Source organism: Orycteropus afer, unplaced genomic scaffold (genome assembly GCF_000298275.1).
Source record: "Orycteropus afer afer isolate SDZICR_OR568_19922 unplaced genomic scaffold, OryAfe1.0 scaffold00656, whole genome shotgun sequence".
In the NCBI taxonomy this organism is placed as follows: Eukaryota; Metazoa; Chordata; class Mammalia; order Tubulidentata; family Orycteropodidae; genus Orycteropus; species Orycteropus afer.
The window spans coordinates 484145-507284 of NW_006922243.1; the positions used below are offsets into that span (position 1 = coordinate 484145).

A 23140-nucleotide genomic window follows, 5' to 3' on the forward strand; every position below is an offset into this window, starting at 1 on the left:
TCCTTATCAGAGAGTTCCAATGCTGCTTCTTCCTCAGGGATGTGTTCTGGGTCTGTATCCTGCTCCCTTGTTTCTACTACTTTATCCTGCTGCTTCGTTTGGACTGTGATGGTCTGTTGTTTCCGGGGCATCGTGACGTTGTTGTGTTTAGATCTCTGTTAACTGTTTGTGAAGAGCAGCCAAGAGTGGTTCAGGCTTTTCTCAGTGTTTTTTTATTGTGGGCCTGTTGGCGGAGAAGGAAGAAGTCAGTCTCGCTCAGTAAGTGAAGTCGCAGGAGGTATGGGTGCAGTTGTGTCTTATGGGGACTGTTGTTGTCTCCCACTCATTTGGACACAAATTGTAATTGAATAACCATCAAAAAACTAAAAGCCCATGGACGAAAAACACACCATGTAATCACACATGAATAATAGCCAAAAACAGAGAAAAGGGGGAAAAAAGAAGAAAAAACAAGCAAATATGCAATATCTGGGGATAGGGCATTAAGAAGGAAAAAAAAAAAATAGGGAAGGGGAATAATAAATGAAGAAAAAAATAGGAAGATTACAAAACGAAAAACAAGGAATGGGGTTAGTCACGAGAAGAAAAAAAACGGGGAAAAGAAAAAAAGTAAACAAAAAAGAAACAAACAAACGAAAAACCCCTTAAATTGGGAGGGGCAGAATTTCAACCAGGCACAGGGAAAAGAAAACTGTTGAAAACTAGGATCTGGTAGGGGAAGATTAAGAATAATAATAAAAAGGACTAAGGTATTAATAATATTAGTTGGTTTGAAACGGACAAATACAAGCAAACTAATCACTGGGAAAAAGAAAGTGAAAAGGATAAAAAAAAAAAGAAAATATCGGTTTACTGCGTAGGGCACCCAGGCTCCATCTGAGCACACAGACTGTGATGGAGTTCTTGTGGGCCCAGAAGGTAGGTGGGGGTGGGGATGGCCACACCTTTGTTCACCAAGCAGGTGCAGGATGTAGTAACAAGACGAATGTTGTACCTTTTCAGTCTTGCAGGCCCCGAGTGTCTGCAAGTTTGGGTTGCTGGAAAGCAGAACGTGATCTTAAGCCCCAGAAATCTGTGAGAGCACTGTCTCTTTAAATATCCAAAATAGTCAAGCCACTTTTTAAACCTTCAAAATGGTGGCGACCTCCGCACCAGCAAAAGTCCACAGCTCAGCCCACCTTTCTCTTCACCTTCTCTGTTTGTTCCCCAGCCACCGTGCACAGTCCGTGCAGTCCCTGGCTAGCAGGGTGATTTTTAGGTTAATTCTTAAGTCCTGTCACCACAGGAATCTGCAAGAGCGCTGTCTCTTTAAATATCCAAAATAGTCAAGCTGCTTTTTAAACCTACAAAATGGCGGCAACCTCCGGACCGGCAAAAGTCCACAGCTCAGCCCACCTTTCTCTTCACCTTCTCCGTTTGTTCCCCAGCCACTGTGCACAGTCCATGCAGTCACTGGATAGCAGGGTGATTTTTAGGTTAATTTTTAGGTCCTGCAACCATTCGGGAATGTCCAAGTCGTTTGTGTCGTTAGGGGTGCTCAGGTCCCTGCCAGACTGCAGCTCCGTATGTCTCCTTTTTTGGTATTTTCAGGCAAATTCTTCTGCTAGTTGGGGTTTAGTCTACTTCTGTATACTTCCCTTCAAGGCTCAGGGGTCCAAGATTATCTTCTGTGTCTGTGTCAATTGGTTTCCCTTTTCTTTGTTGAAGAGGGTCTTTGCAGCCCTTCTACCTAGTCCGCCATCTTGCCTTCCTTCCTCATGTTTTTAACAGTTTGTCTTTCTGCTCTGCCTTCTTTGTCATTTACTAAGTTTTAGCTTCCAACCCTACTACTGAGTTTTTATTTCTACTATTTTCCATTCTAAGAGCTTGCTTTTGCTTTTTTTGTTTTGTTTTAACATCTTTGTATAATGTAAAAATCAGGATTATTTCTGGGTCTGTTTTTACTTTTTCAGTCATTTAGTTTATGTGTGAGCATTTCTTTCTTTTTTATCCCTTCTAAATTTTATTTGTTAGTGTTGCTGAAAATAATACACAGCAAAACACACCAATACAGCAGTATCTGTGTGTGTGTAAAATTTAGTGACATTGATTCCATTCTTTAAGTTGTACAACCATTTTCACCCTGCTTTTCTGAGTTGTTCTTCCCTCATTAACATAACCTCACTGCTCCTGTAAGGTTCCAATCTGATCTTTCAAGTTGCTGTTGTCAGTTTGATCCCATATAAATTGTTCTTAAAAGAGGATAATGCTCAAGGCTTACCTTTTTTAGTAGTTAAGCTAAACTATTGTTCTGAGATCACTTCAGGGGATATTTTTGGTTTAAGATTTAGAGATTATGTCAGGGTAGTTGTTTCAGGTTTTCATTCACCCTCCATGGTTCCAGAAAGTCCAGAGTCCATGAGAATTTCAAATTATGTTCTGCACTTTCCCTCTTTTGATTAGGATTCTACTATAGACCCTTTGATTGAAATGTTCAGTATTGGTAGCTGGGTACCATCTAGTTTTTCTGGTCTCACAGCAAAGGAGGCAGTTGTTCATGAGGCAGTTAGCCACACATTCCATATCCTCTTTCTGTTCCTGACTCTCTTTCTTCCTTTGTTGCTCCAGGTGAATAGAGAACAATTGTTGTACCTTGGATGGCCACTTGCAAGCTTTTAAGAAAAACCCCCAAAACTATGTAGTGAAGTAGAAGGTAGAACAGAAGCACTAAACACGTTATTAGGCCAATTAACTTGGATGTCTCATGAAAACATGACCCTAAAGCAACCAAATCCCAAGAGGTGTTTAGTTGTGCTCTTTTTTTGGGTTATTGTTGTACACATATTTGTCACTTAGCTTTTGTCAATTCAACTTTTTACAGGTGTAAAACTTACAGCAATTATAATAATCACCTGTTCAGCCTTACCATTAATCAAAGAGTCTTTTCCATCACTGTTAACCCTTCCCCCCCCAACTCCTATGTGGTGAATTGTTTGATGTGGCCCTTCTAACCATTGTCCTCCATTTTGTGACGTATTGTAAATCCTGTTGTCCATGCCTGTTCAGGGTGGTGTGGTAGTTAAGGTTGTGTGTCAACTTGGCTGGGTAGCTGGTAATAGTTATTCCCTATAATGACTCGCAATCAGCTCCGTGGTAGAATTTGCAGTGAGCAACTGAGTAGCTGCTTTTAACTCCTGATTGTTAAAGTTATCCACTTGGGGTATTTTTGAAGCAGTACAACGTAACCAAAACAGGTTCAGGATATATCTTGAGTTCCACCTTGCTGGAGGGACTAACTGAAATCACCACCTTTAGCTTCCTTAAGGTGTATATAGGAATCTTCTAGGAATGTATGCTCGCTCTCTTGCCCCCAGTTCTGCATTTTGGCTCATTGTCATCTCACCCCTGGATTTGAGACAGCAACTGTCCTGTTACCTGATCTGATTTAGTTTATCAAGCCCTGAGAATTGGGAGGATCTTCCAGACCCTTACAGACTTGAGACTTGCAGGCCTGCCAGCCTCCTAGCTTCCACCGCCACCACCACTATGTGAGATGATCCCTTAGGTGTCTGTGAGTTCTGTGAGATGTTACAGCAAAATATAGAACCCAAAGACAGGAGGAGATTACTGAGAGGAAGAGGAATTAATGTCTGAAATGATAGAGTGGCGTGATAGTTTGGACATTTGGAACATTTTTAATCTCTGCCTCATGAGGACCAGCAATGTCCTGATCTTTCTGAGAGAAATTGGTCAAGCACCCTATTAACCACTAATAAAATTTGATCTTTTTATAGGTGAGGTCATATAATATTTCTCCTTTTGTGATTGACTTGAATCATTCAGCAATCACTCAGCATAATGCATTCAAGCTCCATCCATACTGTAGCATGAATCAAGACTTCATTTAACCTACTGGCTGAATAGTATTTCATTGTATTATTTACCACATTTTGTTTATCTATTCATCTGTTGATTGGCATTTAAGTTGCTTCCACCTTTTAGCTATTGTGATTATTGCTGCAGTGAACATTGTGTACGTGTCTCTTTGTAAGATTCTGTTTTCAAGTCTTTTAAGTATAGACCTAGGAATGGAATTGCTGGGTAATATGGTAGTTCTCATGGCATGCTAGGTAGGGTATTTGGTGGCTAACCAGAAGGTCAGTGATTTAAACCCACCAGCTGCTCCATGGGAGGAAGATGTGGCAATCTACTTCTGTAAAGATTTACAGCCTTGGAAACCCAGTGGGGATTGCTATAAGTCAGAAGTGACTCAGTGGCAGTGGGTTTTTGGGTATGGTACGGGAGTTCTCTACCACTCATCTGTCACTTTGTATTTCAAATACCAGCAGGGCCACCCATGGTGGACAGGTTTCAGCAGAGCTTCCAGACTAAAATAGACTAGGAAGAAGAATGTAGCAAGTCATCGTGTGGGGGAAAAATGGCTACTGAAAACCTTATGGATAGGACAGAAACACTATCTAATATAGTACCAGAAGATGAGCTGCCTCCTCAAAGCAGAATCTATGTTAATGATGTGGATGGAGTAAAACTTTCTGGATGGTGATTTGCTGATGTGCCGTGACTCAAAATGAGAAGAAACAGCTGCAAACATCCATTAATAATTGTAAGTTGGAATGTATGGAGTGTAAATCTTGGAATTTTGGAAATTGTCAAAAATGAAATGGAACATAGAAAGATCGACATCCTAGTCATTAGTGAGGTGAAATGGAATGGTTTTGGCTATTTTGAACCAGGCAGCCATATGGTCTGTTATGTGGGCAATTACAAAGAGGAATGGCCTCACATTTATAGTCAAAAAATATTTGAAGATCTGTCCTGAAGTACATTATAGCATTGAAGCACAGAGCTGTCAGTGACAGGATATTATCCATATGTTTACAAGGAAGACCAATTAATACTTCTGTTACTCAAATTTATGCGCCAACTTTGAAAGCAAACAATGCAGAAATTCATGATTTTTAACCAGTTTTTGCAGTCTGAAATTGACCAGACATGCAACTAACATGTATTCTTAATTACTGGTAATTGAAATGTGAAAGTTGGAAACAAGGAAGAAGCATCTATAGTTGGAAAATATGGCCTTGGTGTTAGAAATGACACCAGCGATCACATGGTAGAATTTTGGATGACCATTGACTTCTTCATTGCAAATACCTTTTTAAAAGGACATAAGTGGCAACTGCACACCTGTACCTCGCCAGATGGAACTGAATGGACTACATCTGTGGAAAAAGGCAGTGGAGAAGCACAGATTCATGTCAGAACAAGGCCAGGTGCCAACTGCGGGTCAGACCATCAATTGCTCATATGCAAATTTAACTTGAAGCTGAAGAAAATGAAAACCAATCAGCATGAGCCAAAATATGGCCTTGAGTATATCCCACCTGAATTTATATACCATCTGAAGAATAGATTTGATGCACTGAACAGCAGTGACTGAAAACCAGATGAGTTGTGAGATGACATCAAGAACATCATACATGATGAAAGCAAAAGGTCATTTCAAAGACAGGAAAGGGAGTAGGGACTGTGATAGTAGTTGTATGTCAGCTTGGTTGGGCCTGCCTGAGTGGCTAGACAGCTGGGCAGCTAGTGGTTGTTATTTCCCATGATGATACTGGTAGTCAACTCCATGGTGGTATCTACCACAAGCAGCTGAGTAGCTGCTTTGGGTATGTGGTCTGCTTCCCATATATAAGCATCTTTAGGAATGGTCTCTAGCTTATGGCATGCTTGAACCCTGCATGTAGCCATGTTGTCGTTTAGCAGCGTGCCATGCTCTGCTGACCTTGGGACTTTCAATGTACTTGAGTTAATGGCCTGTCATGTGGTTTGGTAACATCAGGACTGTGCCTTTTTACTTGTCAGCCTTGGGCTTGTCAGTTTCAGCAGCCAGCAACTGTCTGAGTGAAGGAAAGCCTCTAGCTCCAGTGAGCTGGGAGCAGGAGGCAGAGCTGAACCCCAAGGTTGAGGGGCTTTCACCCAGCTCCTAGAGACTAGCACTTTGAACTTGGACTTAAAGTCTCAAAATTGTAAGAATAAACTCCTGTTTGTTCAAGCTGTCCATTTGCGTTATATATTCTTGTCAGAACGGCACTAGGTAACCAGAACAGTGATTATGGTCTAAAAGCTTTCAAGTAGCCATCTCTCCTCATGCGGAGCAAAGAAAATTGAAGAAAACCAAAGAGGCATGCAATCAATTATTCCAGAGGGACTAGTGGACCACACAAACCTCAGTCTACATGACTGAAACCAGAAGAGCTAGATGCTGTCCTGCTGCCACAGCCACTCAGAACACAGTAGGAGATCTTGGATAGAGTGGGAGAAAAATGTGGAACAAAACTCAAAATCCTAAAAAAGACCAGGCTTACTAGTCTAATAGAGACTGATGAAACCCTCAAGACTGTGGCTCCTACTCACCCTTTAGGCCTGGAATTGAATTCACTCTCATAGCTTCCAGCTAAACAATGGAAGAATAGGAATTCCAGAACACTTAATTGTGCTCATGAGGAACCTGTACGTAGACCAAGAGACAGTTGTTAGAACAGAACAAGGGGATACTGCATGGTTTAATATCAGGAAAGGTGTGCGTCAAGGTTGTATCATTTTACCATACTTATTCAATCTGTATGCTGAACAAATTGGAAAAGCCAGCTTATATGAAGATCATTATAGCATCAGGTTTGTAGGAAGATACGCAGATGACACAACCTTGCTTGCCAATATTGAAGAAGACTTTTAGCACTTATCGATGAAGATCAAAGACTACAGACTTCAGTATGGATTGCATCTCAACATAAAACAAAAATCTTCACAAGAGGAGCTCTGGTGGCGTAGTGCCTAAGGCATTTGACTGCTAACCAGGAGGCTGGTGGTTCAAACCCACCAACCACTCTGCAGAAGGAAGACTGGGCAATCTACTTCCATAGTAATACCCCTCGGAAACCCAAGGAGGGGTCCCTATGAGTCAGATCTGACTCATTGGCAGTGGGTTTGGTTTGGTTTGGTATTTTATATATATATATATAGTGGGTGTGAAATGGTGTCTCGTTTGTATTTTTCTGATACCTAAGGTACTGAGTATCTTTTTGTGTTTGTTGGCCATTTGAATGTCCTCTTATGTAAAATGTCTATTCAAATTCTTTGCCCATTTTATGATTGGGTTTGTCTTTTTGTTAAGTTGTTAAAGTTTTATGTTTTTTTTTGGTTTTTGTTTTTGAGAGAGAAGTGGTTTCTAAAGATATTCTCCCAGTCGATAGCTTGTCCTTTGACTTTTTTGGTAGTCTTTTGATGAACAAAAGCCTTTAAATTTTTATGAACTCCAATATATTTATTTCTGTCTTTTGCCGTTTGTGCTTTTGTTATTCATACTAGATAATCCGTTGTTGAAAGCTAGGCCTAGCAGTGTTGGCCCTGCTTATTCTTCTAAGACTTTTGTTATTTTAATTTGCGTATTTAGATCCTTAACCCATTTTGAATTTATTTTTGTGTATATTGTATGGCAAGGATTGGTTTCATTTTTCTGCATGTGGAAATCCAATTTCCCACACACATTTATTGAAGAGACTCCTCTTTCCCCATTGAGTGAACTTAGCACCCTTGTCAAAAATCAGTTGACCATAGATGTGTGTGGTTTTATTTCAGGACTCTCATTTTTTTTTTTTTTCCTGTTGGTCTATGTGTTGTTATACCAGAACCAGGCTGTTAGCTCAATAGTATCTTTTGAAATCAAGAGTGTGAATGCTCCTACTTTGTTCTTCTCTTTCAACATGGTTGTAACTATTCGGGTTCTCTTGCCATTCCATATAAAGTTGAGGATTGTTTTTCTGTAAGAAGGATGTTGGAATTTTGACCAGGATTGCATTGTATCACTTTTGATAGTATTAGCATCTTAATAATACTGTTTTCCAACCCATTTATTAAGTCATCTTTAATCTCTTTCAGCAGTATTTTATAGTTTTCATTGCATAAGTCCTTTACGTTCCTGGTTAGATTTATTGCTAGGTATTTTATTCTCTTAGGTGGAATTGTTTCCCTGATTTTCCTTTCAGATTGGTCATTGCTATTGTATAGAGACCCGGCTGATTTATGTATGTTGACCTTGTACCCTGATACTTTGCTAAATTCCTCTATTAACTGTACAAGTTCTCTTGTGGATTCTTTGGGATTTTCTATAGATAATAACATTTCTATATATAATCATACCATTTGTGAATAGAGATACTTTTACTTTCCTTTTCCAATCTGGATACATTTCAGTTGTTTTATTTTCTTTTTGCTGTGGTTAGGACTTCTGATATGATATTAAATAGATGTGGTGAGAGTGGGCACCTTTGTCTTTTTCCCTGTTTCCAGGGAAAGCTCTTAGTCCTTCTCCATTAAGTATAATGTTAGCTGTTGGCTTTTCATATATGCCCTGAATCTTTTTGAGGAATTTTCCTTCTATTCCAGTCTTCTTGAGGGTTTTCCTGAAGAAAGGGTGTTGGATTTTATCAAATGCTTTTTCTGCATTCAGAGAGATGATTATGTGATTCTTTCTCTTCATTCTGCTGATGTGGTGTATTATGTTGATTGATTCTATAATGTTGAACCATCCTTGCCTTCCTGCACTAACTCCCACTTGGTCATGTTGAATGACTTTTAATATGCTGTTGGATTTAGTTTGCTAATGTTCAGGATTTTTACATCTATATTCCTAAGAGATACTGGCTTATAGTTCTGTTTCCTTGTATCTTTGTCTGGTTTTGCTATCGGGGTTATGTTTACTTCATAGAATGAATTAGGTAATACTTCTCTGTTTTTTGACAGAGTTTAAATAGTATTGATGTCAGTTCTTCTCTAAATGTTGGGTAGAATTCCCATTGGAACTATCTGATGTGGACTTCTTTTTTGTTGGGAGATTTTTTGATCACTGATTCAGTCTTTTCACTTATTCTCAGTCTTTTGAGACTTTTTTTTCCTCTTAAGTCAGTTTGGGTAGGTTGTGTGTGAAAATATTTGTTCATTTCTTCTAGGTTATCTAGTTTTTTTAATATATTTTTCATAATTTCTGTCATGATTCTGTTTATTTCTGTCTGGTCCCATCTTATTTTGAAATTTTGGTTATTTGCATCTTTATCAGTATAGCTGTAGGTTTCTCAGATTTAATGATCTTTCCAAAGAACTGATTTCTGGTTTTATTGATTCTCTATTGTTTGTTTTCTATTTTATTTTTTCTGTAATCTTTTATTACTTCCTTTTTTCCTGGTAGGTTTAGGCTTAGTTTGCTCTTCTCTTACTAGTTCTTGGAGTTGTCAAGGTAGGATGTTAATTTCAGATCTTTTTTTTTATTAATATAGGCATTATTCTTTTGGCATGTTTGATTGAATGCTGCACATAATATGTTATAAAGTGCCAGGTAATGTTTTCTTCTTTCAAAGAGATTTTAATTTCTTCTGGCAGGTAGATAAGAGTACAGGAAATCACATTTAACCAGGTGAAAGGTGAGTTTCAAGCTTTGTTCAAGCTGGCTTTTTTACAGTTTCCCTTATTCTTTATTATAGCCCTTTTGGCTGTCTACTAATAACATGAGATGTTTACCTGGACCCCTCTACCTCAATTAACTGTAAACTCCAACATCTGTTTTCTCAATACCACATTTGATTACTTCATGTCACTCTAACAGAAAATACCACACATGGGTGGTTTTAACAGATGGGAGTTTATTCTCTTACAGTTTTGGAGGCTAGAAGTCCAAGTTCAAAGTACTAGGCTCTAGGGGCTGGGTGAAAGCCCCTCCTCGACCTGGGTTTCAGCTCTGCTTCTTGCTCCCAGCCCACTAGAGCTAGAGGTATCTTCACTCAGGCAGCTGTTGGCTGCTGAGGCTAAAAAACGCAAGGTCAACAAGTAAAATGGCACAGTACCAGTATTACCAAACTCCACAGCAGGCCATTGATTTAAGTACATCAAAAGTCCCAAGATTGGCAGAGCATGGCAGGCTGCTGAATGAAGACTAGGCTACAGACAGGATTCAAGCATGCCAAGAGTTAGAGACCTTCCCAAAAGCTGCTGCTTAGATACTCAAGCAGACCACATCCCTAAAGCAGCAGCTACTCAGCTGCTGTAGTAGTAGATTCTACCATGGAATTGATTGCCAATCTCATCATGGGGAATAACTGCATCCATCTGCCCAGCCATTCAACCAGGCCCAGCCAGGTTAACACATAACCTTTAATGACCACACCACAGCTGAAATCTGTTCATCTTGTTAGCCTCCTAACCACCCTTTTCCCTTGGTTCCATTGACCTTGCCTTGTGCAACTTATGTGCCCACAAACACCTTCAGGGAAATTGCACCTTGAATTTTGGGCTCACTTACCTGCAATTCCTTCCTTTTTGGGATTTTGGCCCATTAATTTCTAATTTTTTCACCCAATCCATTAAAATTTTCACAAGTCCAGGCCACCATTTTCTGCTGGCCATTATGCCTTGCCTTGCTCCTGCTCTATAACTGGAACTTGCCCTGAGGGAAAGCAGAGAACATTGTTGGGCTCACCACCAGAGACTTCCCTTTACTCTAGGTTTTATCCTCTTTAGTTCTGGCTGCTTTGATTGCCCTTGGATGTCCTCACAGAAATGTGAGGCTTTTTCTTTTGGGGGCTTTTTCTACTGTTTTTGTAGTTTATCCATCATTTATGGTTGTTTTGGGTGTAAGGTTAGTCTGGTATTTCATCATTTCATGAAATTGAGAATATTAATGATAGATTTTCTTACTTTTGGGGGAGATAATTTATCTTCATGATGTCTTCTCCCTACATAGAGAAGAACAAAGCTGTTGCTCTCTTCAGTTTATTTTGGCTTCTCTCTTCCTTGCTAGCTATGTTCTTTGCTCAACCACCTGATGATCCTTGGCTGCCTTTTTATCTTTCAAAATAGGGCTGGTCTAATCTGAAGATGAGAAGCTTCAAATATTCTGCCTGGATACAACATTCTGGAAATTGAGTGGGGAATAAAGTCTTAGCATCATGAAGGTGTACTTTACACCAACTCCATTTAATATGGATCCTGCCAGTGTAGGGCTGTCTTCCCAGACATTTAGGCTGGGCAGGGACCTGGGCCCCTTGCTTTTACGTGCACTTTCAGCGAGGGTCTCCTGTTTTTAGTCTCACCTTCACTTCCACTTCCAAAGACACTGTTTATGAAAGCTTATGAAGGTTTTGTGCTGTGAATCTAGTTGCTTTCGAAGCTATCACTGCTGATGTAGGATTCTAATTTTTTTGGTCTGCTATACAATAGTCCCTGGGTGGCTGCAACAAAAGCATGAGGGTGGCATCATCGTCATCCTGTAACTTCTTGAGAGGGAAACAGAATCCAGAATATCAACCACCCAAGACTGGTTGCTATGAGGCAGAAGTCAGACTTTTTACCATTTCTAACACCATCCACCCCCTCACAGCACTCTGTACTTCTCTGCTAGTTTGATAACTCGTTGTAGTGGCCACACAGAACTCACAGATGATACTTACAATTATGGGGTTCATTTGGAAAGCAGCAGGTTATAACTCAGGTTCAGGGATACTCAGGATATAATTCTTTGATCAGGACAGCCTCCCCTCAGCCATGGCCTGCCTTTGGCATTTTGGCCTGGCCTCCGCCCTGCTTGAGGAAGTATTACAAAGCTCTTCCAGCGCTGCTAACAGTGCCCAGGGAGGCACCCCACTCTGCCAGCAAGCCTCCTCCCTGAAGGCTTCTCTGTCTTATGCCAATCCCTTGGTTCTGATCTCTCTACCATGATCTCAGCACAAGGATCTTGGGTCCATGGACACATAGCTGATTATCCAGCTCCTGCCCACACTCAGTCAAGTGAGAGGTGACCCTAGCCTAGCCCCTCCAACTGCTACCCCACAGGCCTTCCCTATCACGTGGTGAAATGACTAGTGTTCACTAGTGGTGAGTTATTTCATTCCCCTTCTGTGGCTGCCTCTTCATTCTGCGGTTGCCTGTGCCATTAGAAATCTGGCCCGTTTCCATGCACTTTCCTGTCCCAGATGCAGCGTGTATCCTGCAGATACACCTCCAGATCTGTCCACACTGTGTGTCTATCACAGTGTGGATCCCATGACATTTTTTCTTCTTGCCTTCCTTGTCCATGTATGATGTCTTTTGTCTCTCCAAATGGCCACGCTTTGACAAGTCTTAGATGCTGCCCTCTCGTCTCCTTTTCCAGTCATTGCTCAGTCTAATTCTTTTTCCTCTGATTTGATGCTCAGAGTTCCAGTATCATTATTTTTATCTGTTTGACTCAGTTTTTTTGGGTCTCTATTTTAGAGGGATTAGGCAGTGTATTAGCATGATGCCATCTTGTCTCCACCCTTGCTGCTGTAATCTCAGCAGCTGTTTTTAATTATTTTTTAAAAATCTACTTTTAGGACAAACTTAAAACTCCTATATTTATGAATTGTAATCAACTCAATGGCAACAAGTTTTATATTGTTATGTGCCATCGAGTCGGACCCGACTCATAGCGACCCCTCCTTGGGTTTCCGAGGCTGCATCACTATGGAAGTAGATTGCCCAACCTTCCTTCTGAGCAGTGGCTGATGGGTTTGAACCGTCAGCCTTCTGGTTAGCAGTCAAGTGCCTTAAGGCACTAAGCTACCAGAGCTCCTAAGTTTTATATTGTTGTTGTTGTTGTATGCCATCGAGTCGGGCCCAACTTATAGCGACCCCTCCTTGGGTTTCCAAGGCAGCATCACTATGGAAGTAGATTGCCCCATCTTCCTTCCAAGGAGTGGCTGGTGGGCTTGAACCGCCAGCCTTCTGGTTAGCAGTCAAGTGCCTTTAGGCACTACGCTACCAGAGCACCTAAGTTTTATATTAAGCACCTATATATTGTTAAATATGGATTATCCTCTCCTAGAGCTCTGGTTGATGGCAAATAACAACAACAACAACAGAGCTCTGGTGGTGTAGTACCTAAGGCATTTATTTGACTTAAGGCTATTGGTTCAAACCCACCAGCCACTCCTCGGAAGGAAGATTGGGCAATCTACTTCCGTAGTGATACTACCTGGGAAATCCAAGGAGGGGTCACTGTAAATCAGATCCGACTTGACAGCAGTGAGTTTGGATTTTTTTTTTTTTTTTTTAAGTTCATGCCCCTGTTATGATTGCACATGTCCCCTTGCCTTGGGAGTTAAACCATTGAAATGATTGGGAGGTGGTGAGCTCCAGTATACTCCAGAACATAGATTGCATATTAGCCTAATACAGTTTTCTTTTGTAATTATCATAAGGCATAACGTGCTACTTAAAAATATTAGTGGTATCACAATTTGTGATTGTGATAGGCATCTATATGCTTCTGGTTTGTGGGTGTGCTTCTTTCCAGGGCAGAGATCTAGGGAAAGCTGATTTTTATCTTAGGATTATACCTTTTCTCCTTCATACAGAGTTTCTGTCTTATTTTGGACTTTCAGTTTTTCTTAGTACTTAAAACCTTTGATTAAATACAACTTTTCTTTTCCTTCTCCAGGTTTTATGGTCTTTGCAACACTTGTGGTCATTGTGTCCTTGATATTAATCTTTGTGGTGGGACCTCGCCATGGACAGACGAACATCCTTGTGTACTTAACAATCTGCTCTATAATCGGAGCATTTTCTGTCTCCTGTGTGAAAGGCCTGGGCATTACCATTAAAGAGCTGTTTATGGGAAAGCCTGTCCTGCGGCATCCCCTGGCCTGGATTCTGTTGCTGAGCCTCATAGTCTGTGTAAGCACACAGATTAATTACTTAAATAGGGCCCTGGATATATTCAACACTTCAATTGTGACTCCAATATATTATGTATTCTTTACAACATCAGTTTTAACATGTTCAGCTATTCTCTTTAAGGAGTGGCAAGACATGCCTGCTGATGACGTTATTGGTACTTTGAGTGGCTTCTTTACAATCATTGTGGGAATATTCTTGTTGCATGCTTTTAAAGATGTCAATTTTAGTCTAGCAAGTCTGCCAGTGTCTTTTCGGAAGGACGAAAAAGCAGTGAATGGTAATCTTTCTAATATGTATGAAATTCTTAATAATGAAGAAACCTTAACCTGTGGAACTGAACAACACACTGGTGAAAATACTTCCCGAAGAAATGGAAATCTGATAGCTTTTTAGGAAAGATACAATTTAAGGGTTAACCTAAATTCTGTTATAAAGTAAATTTGAGTATCAGAATTGGTCTGAAAAAAGCACTGTCCTCAAATAATGTTCTCTAAAGACAATCTTTTTTAAGGTTTCACTGATTTGGACCAAGAAATTTTCTTATGTCTATAAGATCGTAGCTTACTACAGTGACCTCAGTACATGGCTAGTTTCTGTTTCTGGTAACAACTGTATTATTGTAGCAGCATTTTAAAGTTTAATTCATTCACCAAAAAAATGCACTCATGAAAATTTTACATCTATAAAAATGTTTTATTTTTCCATTGGTGATAAAGTCTGAAGTGTACCTTTGTCGCTCCACTCTGTCAAGTCCTAACCATTATAGGTTTTTTTGATTTAAAAAATAACAAAATCATCACAATACATTACTCTGTGGTTTACCTTACCTATAAAAGGGACTCCTGTTTGAATTATTTTAATTTTTAATTGTTAGTTTAAAGGAATCATACATTAGTAAATGAGGGAACATTCTAGACCACAAAAAATGGTTAGGAAATCACCTCAGAAAATACTTTTCAGGCTGTGACTTAATTACCATACGTAAGATTTCCATTATACATTTATTGGATTTAGATGAGTTTTGTTAAATTAGCTATACCTTGCATTTTTTGGGGGTGGGCTCTTGGAGTCTGCCCATTTTAGTTTTCAGTTACTTTAATCTTAAGATGTCTGGAAGATTAATAATTTTACATCAGCTCTTGCACTTTTCCATATATTTTCATGACTTATATGTCATTTACACCTTTTAACAACCCTGGGAGTTGAAGACAGAAGACTAGGATTATTCCTTAAATTTAATTTATAATAAAAAGATAAATTGAAAAAATGTTATTTTCTAAGTCTAAATGCTTGGGACATAATGTTTGGAAAATATGGTTTCTTTGTACCAAGTACTTTTTATTTTGCATAAGAGTTTGTACCATAATATTTCGGTCTTTAAAAAAAAAGTATTTCTGGAAAACTTCATACATATGCCAAAAAAAAAAAAAAAAAAGTGTAATCCACCTTTGAAACCTTTCAACTTGTAGTCATTAATTGGCCTTAAAAAAAATAAATGTATTGGGAGCACAGTGTCTACCTGTGTAGTAGGCAGAACATGGGCTTCAATCTGCACCATTCTTTCCTTGTCCAGGGCCTCACAGTTGTCAGTGGGCCAACATTTGGAGTTTGCCCTTGCTCAGGCTCTGAGAGCTTCATTGAACAGAGGTGGTAGAGGCTTAGACAGGCGTGTACAGCCTCAGACATCGTCCTTACATCTTGCCATTGACTTTACCAGGGGCAGCTGTCGTCACTTAGTGTACATTTCATGAAGTAATTTCTGTTTTTCTCAATTTATTTACTGTTGTCCCCTGTAATTCTTTTTGGATTTTTTTCCCCCCTAATTACCTCCTTCCATGTAATTTTAATACTACAAGTATACTGGATATCTGCTTATGCACTGTATCTGTGCTTTATACCTAAGTGTAAGAAAGAACCAATTATTTTCACTCCTTTGGTAGTGATATCACCCCCATTATGAATGCACAGGTTAATTAATACTAATATTCTTAACTATTTAAACATTCTGTAGCACTTGAAATTGTATGTAAGTGTTTACTACATTTTATTTGGCTTATAATTAAATCTTATAAAATATGATCCAACTGTCATTAGTTTTTAAAAATCATATTCTATACTTCCAGTATAGTATAGAGTGAGCACCAGTACCATCTCTCAACCTCAGGAGTCCCTGTGTGGCCCAAACAAACAAAAACAGTTAAAGTCCTTGACTACTAACTGAAAGGTTTGCAGTTCATATGCACACAGAAGCACCATAGAAGGGTCTGAAAATCAAAGGTCAAAGCCTTGAAAAACCTATGCAGTATAGTTCGTAGGGTTGGACTTGACGGCAGTTGCTTTTTTGTTTTCATCTCTAGCAGAATGCTGGATCCAAGGTTATACATTCCCATTATCATCAAAAGCAACATTTTATAAAGAACAGTTCTAGTGTACTTTGTGTAATTTGAGATTAATATTAAAAAAAAAAAAAATACTGCCATCAAATCAGTTCTGACTCATAGTGACCCTAAAGGACAGAGTGGAACTGTCTCATAGGATTTCCAAAGCTGTCAATCTTTGAAGAAGCAGACTGCCTCATCTGTCTCCCAAAGAGCAGGTGGTGGGTTCAAACTGCTCACCTTTGGGTTGGCAGCTGAATATTTATTTTTTTAACCACTGTACCACCACAGCACCTCGGAATAATTCACGTACTTCATTTTCTATACCATGCATGATGCATCTGGACTTTAGGGTTAAATTTCCAAAAGGCATGTGAAAGTTACTCCTACACTATATAGGAAAGCATCATCTGTATAAAAAATTTAGGATTGCTGAAGGTCATAATACTCCAAATAATGTACAATGTCTGCCCTATTAAGAATGAGATGAATTTAGCTAAAACAGTGTCTGCTTCGTATTAATCTGAGGAGCCACAGTGCCCAAGGCATTTGACTACTAACCAGAAGGTTGGCAGTTCAATTCAAACCCACCAGCTGCCCCAGGGAATGATAATGGGGCAATCTACTTCTGTATGATTTACCACCTCGGAAACCCAATGGGGATCACTATGAGTTGGTATTGACTCGATGGCAGTGAGTTTTGTATTAATCTCTATTATACACTCACAGTATACTGGCATGCTTTTATCTTTCAATTAGAATTTTTAGACACTTGGTGTTGAATATTTTAAAATCTGGCTTTGGCTTTCTCAATGCTTACCTAGTTACATGACTCAAATGGACCACATTGCTTTCAGGAGCAGAGAACATCAAAACTCCAGCTGCGTGAACAGTTCTTCACCCAACAGTTGGGAAGGACAGCAGGGGCAGTTAGAAAAGGCTGCCTACCGTGTACAGTCCCTGTTGTATGCACCATCTTCGGCCAGTCTCCTCACACTGCTGAACTCAGTTTCACACTAAGGAAAACCCAGTACAGCTGTTGTCTAAATTTAGCTTTTTAATTTTCATTGGCATGGTTTTCATTTCATCCCCCAGGAAACCTAAGTGTGAAGTTATAAAAATGTGTGTGCAGGTGAAGGTTTCCAGATGGTGTAATGATCTTCTCCCATCTAAGACTCTCCAGGCCTAATCTGTAAATTCTAGTAGAGAAAAGTACCTCACCCAGGCAAGGGTGCCTGGGATTATAGTAAATGAACAAACAAATAGGTTTCATTGGTTTTATTTTTATAACCTTTAAATTATGCCTCACAAATTATATTTTGTTACAACTAGACTTAGGGCAGCAGAAAAATCAGGACTTAGAAAAGATTATTCATAAAAGGCCATCAGAAAAATCCCTAAATGAAAGCAAAATAATTAATCATTAATTTTAATTCTAATTCTAGTTAAGGATTTTATTACAGTTAGGATAGATGGTAGGAAGTGTCTTGTTTAAATATTAAGAGTTTAAGTCTCTCTAAACATTAACTGATCCTTTCCTAAAGTAACTGAATGAACTCAGCAGCACTTTCTGATATCAATAGCTGTTTGCACAATCCATAGAAAAAAATTTTTAACACTAATGGCAACAATCAGCAACCAGTTTTCTCACTTACTAATTACTAAAAGCACAGACAATTTTAGTCTAGAAAAATAAGTCAATCTTACGAAATTAAGCTTTTAGATGGAAAAGCACCCCCTTTAACAGGCAGATATGAAAAACAGTCCTTAAGTAGCTCACTGAATTGTTCATGGAAAGAAACATGCTTGTTATATTACATCCAGTTGGTACTGGGAGCCTTAAACAAGGGGCATGAGTGTCACTCAGCTGCTGGCCAAAGACTGGTGGATGGGGGGCTGGAAGCAGCGCACGTGCTCCACAGGTGTGTTTTCCCCATCTCCTGACTTGAGGTACTTGTCCAAGATACTGATAATTTCATCATTTAGAATCTGGAACTTGCGAATTCTTTCCACCATCTTCTTCAAAGGCTACAATCAGAATGTGTTCATTTTAAACTTGTGCATTGTTGAATATAAACATTTATTTGTAGGTTTCAAGATACTAACAGATATTAATAATCTACTGTGTACTAAAAGAACCCTCATGGCATAATGGTTAAGCACTCAGCTGCCAACTGAAAGGGTGGTGGTTCAAACTCACCAGGTACCCCATGGGAGAAAGAGGTGACAGTCTGTTTCTGTAAAGATGTATAGCCTTGGAAACTACTCTGCTAATAGGGTTGGTGGTCACAGTAGGTTGGATCTGGTGGGTATGTGAAAAGTTGTGAATACAAAATTGAAGATTAGGTCACTGGACATTAACATAATTCAAATCTTACAAGTTTGGAATTTTTATGGAAAGGATGCTTTGACAGAACCTCTTGCAATAATAGATCTGGATAAATAACATACAGAAAACAACAACAAAACACTGCTGGGCCTGCCTATGCAGGAAGTAAAGCAGAAGCCAGGGCTTCCTCTAGGGTAGATACTAACAGCAGCAATGGGGTGAGGAGACTGAGCAGGGACCGTAAGCAAACTGGACTACACCTGGAGACTACCCCATGAAGCCAGAATCCGCTAATTAAGCTAAAAGGGTCCCAGGTTGTTAACACCCCTGGAGGTAACCAGAAACCAATGTAAATCTTGGAAGGAAAACAGCAAGTTCAATCAAATAAGACTTTACAAATAAAAAACAAAAATCTAACATTTCAGATTAGGAATAAGATACTCTTAAGGCCTAACCCTAACCCACCAGCCACTCCTCGGAAGGAAGGTTCTACTTCTGTAGTGATACTGCCTTGGAAACCCAAAGAGGGGTCTTTATGAGTCGGGTTCAATTCACATAACACATAAAAACACCAACAAGGCCTTCTGCAAATCAGTGCCATACTAGTCCAGGGAAACTCATGTCATCCATTTGTGATGTCAAGGGTGTGGATAATAAATCCCAGTCTACGTACCAATTATATCTATAAAAAAATCAGTTTCCCTTCCCTGGTCAGTCTACCCCACAGCTACTCTATGCAGCCCTTCTCTCATCTCCACCAGGACTTTAAACCAGTTCATTCTGGTTATTTATTTCCATCCCAGATATAAAAGATCCCCAGGTGGTTCTTAAGTATACAGTGTAGATTCTGATTGAGTATATATGTGGGGTGGAAATGAAAATTCTTACCAGGAAGTCAAATCAGTATGAACCAGTTCAAAGTCCTGATCCCTATTTGCCCAGGCTGCATCAGTGGGTGCCTGCCCTTATTTGTTCCTTAGCTAGTTTTGATTCACTGACACAACTTACAAACTGCAAAGAAAGGGCTATTTTTAGCAGAGAAAGGATACAAACACAAAGGGCAAGGTGCAGGGTGAGGTCTCCCTGCAGAGCTTTCATTTGCTCAGGGGACATGATTACTCATCCATGAGTTCACTCCCACCCTAGAAGCTCTGTCTTAAGAGGCCTCTGTTGGCCTCACCATGTGGCCATGATAGATTACGTCATGCCTTCTAAGGGTTAAGTAGCATCAGGCCCCCAGGTTCCTCATTAGCTAGTGAGTCCCCACTCACTAGCCTCAGGTGTGGTGTTAATCTCAGGAACTAGGACCAAAAGCCAAACTGTTCACTGTAAACAGATTCTACACATTGCACCTTTAGATACTAGAATTGTATTGAAAATACAAAATGTGTAAAGAAACTTAAAAAATTCAGCAAAGAACGAAAAATTATAAATTACTACCCAGACCTGAAAGGAGCTCTGGTGGTGCAACGGTTAAGCTCTTAATTACTAACAAAAAGGTTGGTGGTTTGAATTCACCAGTGGCTCCATGGGAGAAAAGACCTGGTGATCTGCTCCCATGAAGATTTCACCCTAGAAAATCCTATTGAGTGGTCCTAGATAGGATTGCTATGATTTAGGATCAACAGCACACAACCACTATCCAGATCTGAAGAACCAAATCAAACTTTTAGAAGTAATCCAAGATTGTAGAAATTTGTAACACTACAATAGGTTAGACACAGCTGGAGTGAATGAGAGATCTATGTGAAGAAAGTGCTAATTTCAGCCGAGAGCCAAGGAAACAGAAAATATGACAAGTGAAGGAGGTAGAATGGCTCCAACGATGTCCATGTCCTAATCCCTAGAATATGAGAATATGGCACCTTATGTAGCTAAACAGATCAGATGTGATTAAGGTTAAAAAACTAAAACACTGCTGTCGAGTCGGATCTGACTCATGGAAACAGTATCACTATGGAAGTATATTGCCCAGTCTTCCTTCCAAGGAGTGGCTGGTGGGTTTGAACCACCAGCCTTCTGGTTAGCAGTCAAATGCCTTACGCACTATGGCACCAGAGCTCCCTGATTAAGGTTATGGACCTTAAAATAATGAGCATATTGTGGGTTATGCAGGTGGATCCAAACTAATCTTAGGAGATACAGGGCAGAAGGGAAAGTAAGATGATTAGAAGTGTGAGAGGGTCATGTACCTTAAAAAAAAAAAAATGGGACAATAAGTATTACAACCACTAGGCACATCTACTTCCCAATTATGTTTAGATTCATTTATGGAATGAAAAGAACACTTAAGTTGGCAATACTTTATTACCTGGGATAAAAGTTGTTAATAAATAAAAAGTATGCTTTTGTGAAACTTCCACACAAGGTTTTCTTCCACCTACCACGTTTTTAATAATCTCATCTTTGCCATCATGTTTCTGGACTTTAAGTAGATGGTAGCAGAAATCCAGTACAGCAAAGCGTCTCTGTTGTCCAAGAAGTACAATGATCATACAGCCAGCCCAGTGGAGCCCATCACCAAAACACTGCCTAAAACAAGAATAGAGAAATGGAAGATCAATAAAAAAATTATGAAGTCTTTTATGAATCTTTCTCCAGATATCATTAACCAATTCATCTGCATCATTACCCACAGTGAGCTGGGCATGGGTCACAAAGAGAATGCTGAGCAACAGGTGATTTTTCCACTTCCTGCTAAACACCTTTCTTGGGTTCCTCTGACATACTCTTTCCTAACCTTTTCCAAATCCTAGTCTGTCCATGAAGAATGACTTCATGAAGCTAGGGATGACTTCTCCCCATAAAAATATACCTCTACTATGCATACAATTTCAATGGGTTCAAAGTACCCCTAAAATCGGGCCCCGAGTCACCTCTTTGGCATCAAGTAAGAAATCCTACTTAAATGATATTAAAAAAAAGCCAGGCCAGCTTAGTATGTTTTTGATCCATTTCTAGAGGAATGCAGTCTTCTGTACTTGTGCAACTCCTCCAAACTCCAGCAGTGTCTCTGCCTCCACTGGAACTTTATCCTGCTCCAAAGTGTAAGACTAAGCATATACTTACTCAACCGTAAACTCATGTGTTCCCACAGGAATGCAGTAGACAAACTGCATGGCACTCCAAAGCCTATGAAACTCAACACACTCATCTACATGCATGACTCCATTGCTAGGAAGAGGCCCACGCCAGATGGGGTCATCCAGAAAGGTCCGAACCCGTGTCAGGATGACTTCAAACATAGACAAGCCACAGCAGAGGCGCTCTTTTGTCAGCAAGTCCCCTTCTCTTGCTATTGCAATTTGCTGCAGAAAGGAAAAGTGGAGTAAAAGTTATGACAGGAAGGTGAAGTGCTACTATTGCTTTGTTTATGACTTAATGGGAAACAATCTCAATTTATAGAAGAAATCAACAAAATAACCAGTGACCTATGTATCTTACAAAACTAAGTATATTTCACAGTCAAGGGAAACTGTCCAGTGCAGGTGATCTTAACTAGGAGCAATTTTTGACACCTAGTGGATACTGGGGAGCTCTGGTAGCGTAGTGCCTAAGGCACTTGACTGCTAACCAGAAGGCTGATGGTTCAAACTCACCAGCCACTCCTCAGAAGGAAGATGCAGCAATCTACTTCCGTAGTGATACTGCCTTGGAAACCCAAGGAGGAGTCGCTATGAGTTGGGTCCGACTCAACGGCACATAACAACAACAGTGGATACTGGGCAGTATCTAGAGATTTCCCCACATCAAAACTGTAGGAGGAGGTGCTCCTGACTTTTAGCAGGGATGCTGCTCAATATCCTACAATGAATAGCACAGCCTCTCACAAGAAATTAGTACAAAATGGAACCAGGGTGAGGTTGAGAAAACCTGGATCTATAAGTTGATAGGGATTAACAGGATTCTTTCCTGACACACTTCCTCCTATTTTAGAAACACCCAATGCCTGTGAAAAGCCTTCTTTGGGTGGCAATGACAGTAACTGCCACGTACTTACTATGCATGTCTTAGGTGGTGGTTGTTAGGTGCTGTTGAGCCGTTTCCAACTCAGCGACCCCATGCACAGCAGAACGAAACACCACCCGATCCTGCACCAGCTCCATGATCCTTGCTATACCTAAGCCCATTGTTGCACCCACTGTGTCAATCCATCTCGTTGAAGGCCTTCCCCTCCTTTGTCGACCCTCTACCTTACCAAGCATGACATCCTTTTCGAGGGAATGGTCCCCTCTGACAACAATGACCAAAGTAGGTGAGACGAAGTCTGGCCATCCTCGTGTCCAAGGATCTGTTAGTTCTTTTAGCAGTCCATGGTACCTTCAGCATTCTTTACCAGCACTATTAACTCAAAAGCATCAACTCTTCTTTGGTCCTCCTTATTCACTGTCCAGCTCTTACATTCATACAAGGTGATAGGAAATATCATGGCTTGTGTCAGGCGCACCTTAGTCCTCAAGGAGACATCCTTGCTCCTCAGAACTTGATACAGTTCCTTTGCGGTTGACTTTCCCAATGCTACATGTCGTCTAATGTCCTGACTGCTGCTTCCATTGGCATCAATTGTAGAACCAAGCAATCTGAATTCTTTTACAACCTCAATCTTCTCTCCATTTATTGTGATGCTGCTCATTGGTCCAGTTGTGAGGATTTTTGTTTTCTTTATATTGAGACGTAATCC

The 23140-nt window shown here is 40.0% G+C and overlaps 2 protein-coding genes across 2 annotated transcripts in view; one reads left to right on the forward strand and one right to left on the reverse strand.

The window, feature by feature from the left end:
- The window catches only part of NIPA2 (NIPA magnesium transporter 2), a 42527-nt gene extending 28382 nt beyond the window's left edge, over nucleotides 1–14145 (forward strand). Inside the window, exon 5 of the mRNA XM_007956735.2 lies at nucleotides 13514–14145. Within this exon, the coding sequence (XP_007954926.1) occupies nucleotides 13514–14145 (632 nt within the window). The remainder of the gene's footprint in view (nucleotides 1–13513) is intronic.
- Nucleotides 14146–17993: 3848 nt separating this feature from the next.
- Nucleotides 17994–23140, reverse strand: part of CYFIP1 (cytoplasmic FMR1 interacting protein 1) — a 228458-nt gene continuing 223311 nt past the window's right edge. Inside the window, exons 28-30 of the mRNA XM_042783094.1 lie at nucleotides 21529–21767; nucleotides 20844–20991; nucleotides 17994–18158 (exon numbers count right to left, since the gene is read on the reverse strand). Of these exons, the coding sequence (XP_042639028.1) occupies nucleotides 17994–18158; nucleotides 20844–20991; nucleotides 21529–21767 (552 nt within the window). The remainder of the gene's footprint in view (nucleotides 18159–20843; nucleotides 20992–21528; nucleotides 21768–23140) is intronic.